The 10,803-nt window shown below is 51.4% G+C and overlaps 1 protein-coding gene across 1 annotated transcript in view; it reads left to right on the forward strand.

Annotated features, from left to right (window-relative positions):
• The window catches only part of LMF1 (lipase maturation factor 1), a 143,931-nt gene that overhangs the window by 6,652 nt on the left and 126,476 nt on the right, over positions 1–10,803 (forward strand). The window contains exon 3 of the mRNA XM_031061065.1: positions 8,023–8,332. Within this exon, the coding sequence (XP_030916925.1) occupies positions 8,023–8,332 (310 nt within the window). The remainder of the gene's footprint in view (positions 1–8,022; positions 8,333–10,803) is intronic.

Raw genomic sequence — 10,803 nt, forward strand, 5'->3', positions numbered from 1 at the left:
GCACTGAGCAGGCTCCCCAGGGAATGAGCACATTCCCAAAGCTGCCAGAGGAGCCCTTGGACACCGCTCCCAAGCACGTGGTGGCATCCTTTGGGATGTCCCGTACAGGAACAGCGGCTGGACCCGACGATCCCTGCAGGACCCTCCCAACGTGGGAATATTCTATGATTTTATGATCATTGTGGGTCCTCTCCAGTTTTGCACATTACATGATTCTCTTCTTTCCCAGTCCCACTTTCCTGGTGGATTGGGGATGGCTGGCTGGGGTTGGTGATGCTGGAAGCTGGTGGAGCTGGAAGGAGAACTTTGCTCACACCACGAGGCTCGTACCTCTCAGCAGAGCTGCTTGGAGCTGTTCATCCTTTCGCTTGAAGATATGGGCTCACAGTGCAAGAGAGGAACTCTTTGTCTTATACCATCAGGACTGCAGGGGCAGATGCCATCCCTGGGTGCCAACACCACCAACAGCCAGGACCTAGAGTCAACGTGACCTTAAAATATTCCACAGTGAAAGCAGTTTCCAGCCTCTGCCGTGCTCCTTTGCCTCTCGCTTTGGCACTGAGAGCTGTGCTCGGAGCCCACTGGTGCTCCGCTTAAAAATATTTACAGTGAAACCGAAACTGACAAGTAACACACTACGGTACAAATTCTAAACTTGCCCCAGATTTGTCCACAGAATCGTTAGAATTTGTAGCCTGCCAGCCTGCTTAGATTATTTTGCATCAAAACCATGCAGAAGTTGTAGTTTCGTATGGCTTTGACACGTGCTCTGGTTCTAGTTTGGTTTCAGCTCTCGGTGAAATGCGAGGTTATGACTCTTTCAGTCAAAATGAAAGCGATTCTGATATTCCCCCGTGTGTAAATCCAGGCTGCTGAGTTTCCCGTGGCTCAGTTTGCAGTTTCCTTATGAAAAACTGATTAGTGCTCTGTGCTGTGCTTTCGGTGGAGGCTGCTGCTGCTGCCCTGGGTGGATTTGGGGTGATAAATGTGCCACACCGGGGACCAAAGGGGTGTGGGGGGTGGGAAGGGAGCAGGGGCTGGCTGGAGGGGTGGGAATTGGTGGAAATCAAAGGCGTGGGACCTTGTGGTGAGTGGGACACCTGGGACGACGAGGTGGGGAACAAGGATCTGATTGGGTTCAGGTGAGTTACAGGTGGAAGCGATTGAAACTGATGGGCTGCAGGAGAGGCTGAGAGGGGCTGAGCTAGAGGGTGAAGCTGAGCTTGCAGGTTGGTGAGTAAATGTGGGCTGCTAAAAAAAAAGGGGGATAATTTTTGGGGTGGTTTTTCAAGCAGGAGAAAGGGGTGGGAATGGCTGAAAGTTGGGGGGAGACCCCAAAATACCTCTGTAGTGTGGAGTGAGGAAACCTTTTGGAGAGTGGGGTGGCAGAGGGAGAGTTTGGGGTACTGAAGCTGGAAGGAGCAGGGCAGGAGAGAATGTTTGTGTCCCTTGTTAAGGGAAGAGGTGGAGGAGAGGAAAAGTTCACCTGCTTGTTGTGCAACTTGTGCTTGGCTGTGCTGAGGCCCTGGGGAGTTCTGCTGCTGGTTTGGGGTGAGCCAAATGAACCAAAGCCAGGAAGCTGGGCCTGGTTTGAGACAGGTCACATTCCTACAGGCAGCAGTGCTGAGGCTGGCAGTGCAGGAGAGGTGCCCCACAAAAATTTGTGGGGTGGAAAGTGCTTGTTGTGTGTGAGCTGGAGAGGTTGCGAGCGGGCAGATTCCCCCTGGATGCTCCAGTGGGAAGGAGGGTTTGCCCTTTGATCTCTTTGGAGTGCCTGGCTTTAAAAACAGCAGAGAAACAATTCCGTGCCTCTGTGCCAAGCTGCTCTTGCAGGTTTTTTTCTGGAGATGGAAGCATTTAGTGTGACAGCTGATTTTTCTCCCAGACGCGGCGATTCCGCGCGCGCCGAGGCTCAGACTCGCTGAGGAGACGGTTGATGCCGTTGTGACAGTTTGACATTCCTCAGCCGTGGGATGGTTTCCCCCCTTCTTTCATTTCACCCTTTCATGTGTAACCCTTTCCTTTCCTTTGCGGGGGGGGATTTGTGTAAAGGTGTTGGGGAATGTGATCAGGGCTCAGCTCTGGGAGCTCAGGGATTGTTCTGCTCCTGGGTGGGAGAGTGAAGGACCTTGAGCGTGGGGGAGGAGAGAAACACGATTTGGGGTGTGCAGTGACCCCAAAGTGTGCTCACAGGGCTTGTCACCTCCTTCCTGCCCCCACCCCATTCCCAAGGGGGTGTTCATTGCCTGCTGTGGTATGGGAGGTGTTCTCCCTGAGGATCCTCCTGTGTGGAAGGAGGACAGACAGAGCAAGGCAGGTGTGGAGTGTCCTTCTGTGTGCCCTCCCCCTTTGCTTTTACTCTCCCCTTCCTTTTTTGTGTCTTTTGAAGGGGTTTTCCAGAAGCAGCCTGAGCCTGGGAAGTCCCTGGCAAAGCAGCTGCTGTGTGAGAGGCAGGTTGGGGATGGGAGGTGGGAGAAGATCTGAGAGTTTGGAGAGGTCAGAGACCAACCCCACCTGCTGCTGGCAGGGGTGGGAGGGCAGGGAAAGTGGATCCAGCTGGAAGAGCTCCATGAGGTTTGGTCCTTACAGCATTGTCCCGTCCCTCTATCCCTTGGAAATGGTCTCTCTCTGTTCCCTGGTGGCTCCTTCAGGTCCTGCAAGGCCACAATGAGGTCACCCTAGAGCTTCTCCTCTCCAGGTGAACAACCCCAGCTCTCCCAGCAGAGCTGCTCCATCCCTCTGCTCATCCTGGAGCCTCCTCTGTGCTCTCTCCAGGGTCCTCCCTGTGCTGGGACCCTGGAGCTGGAGGCAGCTCTGCAGCTGGGGTCTCACCTGGAAAGGGCAGAGGTTTGGCCAAATGTCACTGGGAGATTTGCAGCTTTTCCATCCTGCTCCTGCCCCGAGTGTGTCCCCTGTGACACGGGTGGGTGTTTTGGCAATCCAGAAATACTTTGAGGTCTTGTTGGAAGTGCTCTTACAGGTAAATAGCTGGTCCCAAAGCTCTCGACAGCAAATGTGCATTATTTGCTCCCTTCACCCTCGTTCTAAATCATTTTTAAGTGCTCTTTTTGGGTGATTACCATCACCAGATTCCAGCTGTAGAAATTTCAGTAATTAGATACCACCCTCCCCAATCTCAGCCAGGCTCTGTGGAGAGCTTTGAAATAAAAGCTATTATTTAAATCCAGTTTATCTTCCTTCTCCTTATGTATTGTTTAATAGTATTTTCTTTCCCCAGCGCCAGAGCTACGGGAGGTCCAGGCTCCTTCTTCCTAAATCTGAAATCCAAAGCCCTCTCGGGGGGTTTGGCTTCCTGTAGGCTCCTGGCTCTCCCCGGTGTCCTTCCTCCTCTCTTTCTCTGCCATCTCCCCTGCTTTCCCTTCCCTCAGCTTTATTCAGAGGCTCCCAGTAGCTTTCAGCCTGCCTGCTCAGGGTTAGAGAACATCTTCAGGCACTTTTGCTGCCCTGGGAGGTTTTATTCCAGCTCAGTGCTCCTTGGCAGGGCTGTGCAGCACCAGCTCTGGGTCCTCTGAGCTGCTGCATCCCCCTGGAATGGGAATAAAAAAATAACAAAGGTGGAGAAGGGAATCTCTCTCCCTGTCTTCTCCTTGCCCAAAGCCCCTCTGGAGCAGAGGGATCTCCCCAGGGCATCCTCCAGCTGTGGGCTGGGGTGGTTTTGGGCAGCCTGAGACCCAAAGGGAAGCTTTTCCTATTTCCACAGCTTCTCAAACAAGGAGGCAGCAGGGAGATAAGAACTTCAAACCCTCCCCTCGAGCAACCACCCCAAAGTCTTCAGCTTGGCTGTGAAAGGCAAGAAAACAAAAAAGGTGTTAAGGGCAGAGCACTTTTTGTGGTTTTGTGGGTGCTTGGCTTCACCCTTTTGCTCAGTGCTCTGGTGTTGCTGCTTCTGTGTTGCAAAACTTTGCAGGGGAATTCATCAATTGAAAATTTATTTGATTCATTTCTCTGGTAATAAAATACCAGGACTATTCTGCTCTTTCTTCTCTCCAGCAGTGCAACCTCAGCTTGCAGCATCCAGCTCAGGGCCTGTTCAAATGCCTCCTTGGGTCAAAGGGGCACTTGATAAACTGCTCCAGGCAGAGTTTTTGTGTAGTTTGGTTTTCAGGCAAACCTCTCTGCTCTTGGTTCAGTTCTTCTTGTGGTTAGGGCATCAAGGAAAAGTTAAGACTTCTTTTAACAAGAGGGGGGGAAGACAGAAAAAGCCATATGACCGGGAAGTTTTGGGTTTCACATCTTTAAATCTTTCCTGAGCATGAAAAATGGGATCCTCTCATTGTCCCACCATGGCAGTCTGAGCCTGGGCTGAGGGAAGGGAGCTGAGGTGCCAGGGAAACCTGGATGGAGCGAATCCCTTTGGATGGGGACGCTTGGGTGCTGGTTATTGGTACCATGGCGGGGTTGAACATGCTGGGTTTGGGGGGAGAGGGGAGGGAGAAGGTAGAGAAGGGGGGGAGTTAATGGAAAAGTACAGTGAAGCACCTTCTGAGGTGAGGATAAGTATGGAAGGTCTATTAGCAGCCCTGGTAATTTGCATGTATTATGTAAAGCTCAGCTGGCAGCAGGGAGAGCTCCCATGTGAGCTGTCAGAGGCTCTGCAGTGGGAGGCAGACCTGGAGCTGCTCTGTTCCCTCCACCTGCACAGCCCCAGGAATGGCACATTCAGCTGCAACTCCTCGGTCCTGGAATTGTCCCTGGGAAGGGAAGCACAGGCAGTGAGGCCAGGGATGGTGAGATCTGTGCCAGGGCTGGAGGCTTGGAGGGTGCAGAGGCCCAGGGAAAAGCTGCAGGAGCAAGGAGAGCTGGGGCAGTGTGCCCCAAGCCCTGCAGGGTGGTCATGCTGCCCGTCAGTGCCCAAAGTGGAAGCAAAGTTGTTTGAGCTGTGAGATGCAGAGTGAAAAATCCCCAAACACGCGGCCACAGGGAGAGAGGTTCCAGAATAAGGGTTAAGGAAGAGGAAGGAGCACAGGCTTTGGGGGAAAGGGATTTTTATACTCCCTGTCCAAGCCACAGTTGAAGGGAAGGCTCCTGGAGAAGGCAGCAGGGTCTGTTACACTGAATTTAAGGCTCCAGTTTCTCTGGGCTTCAGGGAGAGGAAGCAATGACAAGCTGATAAATAACTTCCCTTTTTCCCTCCTGGGTCTGAGCATCTCCTGTGCTGCTGAAATCCTCTGCAGTTTCTTTAGTTTTGGCTCTTCCCCGTGTCCAGCAGCACAGGAACTGCAGCCTGGGGGGGAAACCTCAGGGCTGGCTGGGTGGAGGTGGGAGCTGCATGGGGATGAAGCCATCCCAAAGATGCTGGAGAGGGAGCCTGGAGTGATCCCAGACTGAGCACGGGGAGTGTCCAGGAGAGGGAGCTGGATCCGGGATGGAGCTCTGGGAGTGCGAGCGTCACCTGGCAGGTGATGGATCGGGCACAGCTGGCACGCTGGGGTTTGCTTTGGGGCAGGTGAACCCTCCCAAAATCAGGGCTGGTGCTGCTGGGTTTTCATTGCGGATGGGGCTCTGGGAAATCCCAGCAGTGGGAAATGGGAAAACCCCTTTGGAGTCTGAGCTGGGCCATCCAAAATGTGCATTTCATGGCAGCTCCAACCCATTTTTTGCTGCCTGCAGGCTCGGAGAGGCTGAGCAGGATTCTGTCCATCCAGTGTGCACTTTGCTGGAATTGCTGGTGTTTGTTTTTCCTAATTTACCCTTTCCTTGTTTGTCTCGTGCACGGCACAGGGGTCTAATTTGGACTTTTTTTAGGCAAAAACCTGCTCAGCATTTATGGGTTGGGGCAGCAATTCTGGAGCATTTAGAGGTGAATTTGATTAGCACTTTTGGAAAACTGTGCAGCAAATTGCAGTGCTAATCATGGGAAATCAAGCCACGGAGTTTAAAGGCAGAACTGGCTTTCAGTTGGCTTTTTTAAAGCCAAAAATGAAGATATTAAGCTATCTAAAGCTCAGAAGAATTTGATTTCTGCTGGTTTCATGTCAGGCTTTCTGATTACACAGTTGTGCTGAGCTGAGTGTTGGTGGAAAAATATGGGTAAAATAGCAAACACTTAATTTGTGTCCCAGAACTGATCCTGTAGTGTTTGAATCAGCTTTTCTCATGTCTCTCCCTATCGATAATTGAGTAAAATAATTGAAGAAAAAATGTCTCTTATTTGTAAAATCATTCACTGTGTAGAAAAGATGGATGGGAAGAGACACAACCCATTAGCTCCCAACTTTATTGTGCCATCCCTGGGGTTCAGGATCTTCTGGGATCAAAGGGAACCCTCCCAGTGACCTCTGCTGTGTGCTGCTGATGACTTTTAGTGGTTTTTAAATGAGAATAAAACCCGTGGCTGTGTGCAGGGAGCTGGGGGAGCGTTAAGTGGATTAAGTGGAACCCACTGGAGACTTTTGTCTGGGGAATGGGACTTTCAGTCGGATTCCCTGGGGCTGCAGACTTTGGGTTGCTGCTTCAGACTTCAAAGAAATGGGAAAATTTGGGCTCTGATTTCACACAGCCTCTCCCCCAGTGCTCCCAGTGAGAGACACACCAGATGAACACCAGGGTTGTTGTTTGCAGAATGCCAGCATTGAGATAAGGAAGGAAACAGATTTGATCGTTAACCAAGGAAGATTGGGGAGGGGAACAAATTGGCTTTTTCCAGGAGCTCTGGTGCTGCTGCCCGTGACGTGGCTGCTGTTTGGGTAATGTTTGAAGGATGGGTAAATTAGTGGATGCTGCCTAATCAGGAAATGTTGGCCTTCCTCGTTTTTTATTTTTTTTCCCCGAGACATGGAGATTACTGGAGTTACAAACTGCAAATTGGTAACTGCAGGAGATGCCTAAAATATGAGATAATGCCTAAAAACTGCCCAACTTTCTCTGTAGGACATCAAATGCTAGGTCTGTGAGCTGTAATTAAATTGCTGATGTGCTGTTAAAAAAAGCAGCTGGCTGGTCTAAGAGTGTCCAGGGCTGGAGCAGCAACACTATAAATGGGACAGCTGGAAGGACATGGAAAAGTGGGAATTGAAGGGGTGGGAAAATGGTAAGATTTTGGATTTCCAACCTTCCAGGGTGTGAGAGGATGCAGAGGGTCAGAGCTGCTGTTCTGGGCAGTTGTGGGGGTGAACCATGGGCTCAAAGAATTGAGGGTGCTCTGAGCAGCTCTGGGGTCCTCAGCACAGGAAGGAATTGGAGCAAATCCAGAGCTGGAGCCAGGCTGGGAGAGCTGGGGGTGCTCACCTGGTGAAGGGAGAGCTCAGAGTCCCTGCAGGGCCTGAAGGGGCTCCAGGAGAGCTGCAGAGGGACTGGGGACAAGGGATGGAGGGACAGGACACAGGGAATGGCTCCCAGTGCCAGAGGGCAGGGCTGGATGGGATATTGGGAATTGTTCCCTGGCAGGGTGGGCAGCCCTGGCACAGGTGCCCAGAGCAGCTGGGGCTGCCCCTGCATCCCTGGCAGTGCCCAAGGCCAGGCTGGACACTGGGGCTGGGAGCACCTGGGGACAGTGGAAGTGTCCCTGCCATGGCAGGGGTGGGATGAGAGGATCTCCAAGGTCCCTTCCAGCCCACACCATCCTTGAACACCTCATTAATGGTGTCAATGATTTTAAGCTGTCTCATGAACAATATTTTGATCTGTGAAGTGTTTTCAATACAAGGAAAAGATTCTTGTACTTGGTAGGTGCCCAGGTAATGTTACATAAAGCTGGAGATCTGTTCTCCTCCAAAGCCAAGACAGGATTTACAGGATTCCTGTGCCTGCTGCATTGGGGTTCATAGAAACCACAGAATCCTGGGATGGTTTGGGGTGGGGGGAACCTTAAAGATCCTCCAGGTGCAACCCAGGGCACCTTTTGTTGGGCACTGTGGTGACTGTGTTGGATTTTAATGGAGATAAGGACTTGGGAATAAATTCCTTCCAAGAACGTCTTCCCTAATTTTGGATTCCAATCCTCTCCCTCATCCTGGATGGTTCCTCACACAGTTTTTCCCTCTCTTTTTTTTTCCCCTGCAGTTGTGGCCTTCCTGGTGGCCTTTCACCAGAACAAGCAGCTGATAGGGGAGAAGGGGCTGCTCCCCTGCAAGCTCTACCTGCAGGATGTCAAGAAATACTTCAAGGGGAAGGTTGGCCTGGATGCCCTGAGCTATGCCCCCACTCTCATCTGGTTCCTGGACTGGTCTGCCATGGACAGCACCCTGGATTGCCTGGCCCTGGCTGGCCTGGCAGTGGCAGCCTTTGTGCTGCTGACTGGCTGTGCCAACATGGTTCTCATGTTCCTGCTGTGGCTCCTCTACCTCTCCCTGGTCAACGTTGGACAGATCTGGTGGGTCCTCAGTCTCTCTGCTCTGCTTCTCCCTCGTGCTGTTTGTGGTACACATTGATTTTTCCTGGTGCAGTTTGGATTTCCAGTCCAATTTGTGGTTGCTCCTCACCAGATTATCCCTGTAGGAATGTGAGATAAGGACAGCACCTGGCAGGAATGATTTATGGGCACTAATGATTTATGGAATGTCCCAGCTCTGTCTTAGCTGGGATATCTGCCCTGAGTTCTCCTCTGCTCATTGCTGCAGGGTGGGATTTGATGATCTTCATTCCGTGATTCCATGGCCTTCCGTAATTCCATGGCATTCCATGCTGTTACCCCAGCTGTGCAGTGCTTCCCCTTTTGGCTGTTGGAGGGAATTCCCTCAATCATTGTTTTTAGGGTGGTTTCTCAGTTTTCAGCTCTGTCCAGGAGAGAGCTGCAATCTGTGTTTCACACTAAGCACAGAAAGTTTGTGGGGGGGAAAAGGAGAAACCCTGACTCCTGTAAATCACCCTGCTGCAGGGGAGGGCTGTGCTGCTAAAATAAAGAGTTTGCCTTGTCCTCGCTCTTGTTCAGACCCCAAATGCATTGTTTGAAAGGGGATGAAAACCCTAAATCTCATCAGGTCACCTCCTGAGGTGCCTCTGCCTGCAGCTGAGCTCGTGTGGAGGGAAAAGCTTCTGCCATCAGGAGGTGCCCAGGGAGATTCTTCCCAAATGTTCTGGCTTTACAGCAGGGCACCTTTTCCACGGATGGGCTCAGCGGGTTTGATTTTACGGGTTTGCATGTGCTGCCCCGTTCATTCCCATCCTACTGCAGCTGGAATGTCAGTGGGTGAAGGAGAGCAGCCTCTGAAAAGCTCCATTCTCTGAGCTCTTAACTCAGCACCAAGCTAAAGCTGGCAGACCGAGCCACAGAGCTGGACAGATAACTCTGGTGGATGGTTTTCCATTGCCTGTTCCCAAATTATTCCAGGATTTCTTGTCTATTTTCTGGATGTTTTAAATGTGGAAGGGCAGGAATTCAAGCATCCTCTTGCTCTGGCTTCCAGGGGTACAGGAGCAAAACCTGGCTGTGATCCTTGACTTCCTCCTCTTTGTGTTTCTGTTTGGAGGGGGAGAAGGGAAAAAATCCCAACAGCCTCCCCCTGAGGCTGCCAAGGTTTTGAGGCTGAGCTCTGGAGCTGCAGTGACTCCAGGGCTGGAGGTTGGATCTGTTCATTCCTGGAGCAGTGGGATAATTAAGACAGGCTCTCTTCATTAGTGCCCACAGCTCTCTGGAGTGTTCCCTGTGCTGCTGCTGTGCTGTAGAGCTCTTGTAGTTTTATTTTTTTTTTAAACCCACCTGGAATGTGGGTTTTTTCCACGTCTTGGGGCAGTGGGTGCTGTGCTGCTCCTCTGCTCCCACTTTTCCTGGCATGGGGGCTGTTGGCTCCTCTGACAGTCCTGCAGAACTCCTGAGATTTTCCCAAAATAATTCCAGTTGTGCCTGGTGAGCTCCGAGTGGCTGTTTTGGCACTTTTTTAAGGAAGAAGCCAAGGGTGGGGGGTACAGGGAGGAGCCCTTACCCAACCCCAGCTCCTTGTGCTGGGGTCCCCTCCCAGCTCCAGGACAGTGATCCTGGCAGGAAGGCCCCTGGAGCCTGTTGTGCTTGAAAGGAGTTGACTCCTGATAGTTGAGATAAGGATGGATTATTTTTTTTCCCCCCTCCTTTCCTCCTTGAGATTTGGGGGTTGAAATTTAGCTTGGTGTACAACAAAAACACACCAAGGGGGAAGGGGTAAGAGAACAGGGGGGATTAGAGGTGTTCCCTCAGCTGCTTTTCCTCTTAATTTCAGTATTATACAGGAAATGAGGTGGTTCTTGGGAAGGGCTGAGGCAGAGGACTCCCAGCAGCCCAACTCATTCAGCTGTGGGCTCATTTTCCATCAGATCCTCTGCAATGGGTCAAACCCAGATTATTCCAGTGTGACATGGAATTCCCTGGACAGAGAGGTGCTGGCTGCTTCCAGTACTGGGAAGGAACAAAGCAGGGCTCACTCAATGCTCCCTGTCCTGCAGGAGCTGTGGTGCTGCACAGGGAGCAGCTCAGAGTACCCAAAATCTGCAGTATTGGCCCTAAAACCAAGGCTGGCCTTAAACCCAAGGCTGGCTTTACATCTCCTTCTCACACTGGTTTCTGGGTGGGGGCAGATGGTGCAGTGATTGTCTTGCTCCCAGTTTGGGGCAGGTTAAGAGGTTTTGATGGGTTCTGTTGCTTCTCCAGAGCACCTGAAGAGAGCCCAGCTCTCCTGAAGTGGGAAGGACAATGCCAGACATTCCTGGCTGGAGGGATGAGGCAGCCCAGCACAGAGGTCTCTGAAACGAGCAGGAAATTCCTCCTGTGGCCCAAATATATAAAAAAATCCTTTGTGGCTCAAAATAAAAACTTTTTTTTTTTTTTTTTTTTTTTTTTTTTTTTTTTTTTTCCCCCCTTGTCCTGTTTCCACT

The sequence above is a fragment of the Geospiza fortis genome, unplaced genomic scaffold (assembly GCF_000277835.1).
Source record: "Geospiza fortis unplaced genomic scaffold, GeoFor_1.0 scaffold213, whole genome shotgun sequence".
Classification (NCBI taxonomy): domain Eukaryota; kingdom Metazoa; phylum Chordata; class Aves; order Passeriformes; family Thraupidae; genus Geospiza; species Geospiza fortis.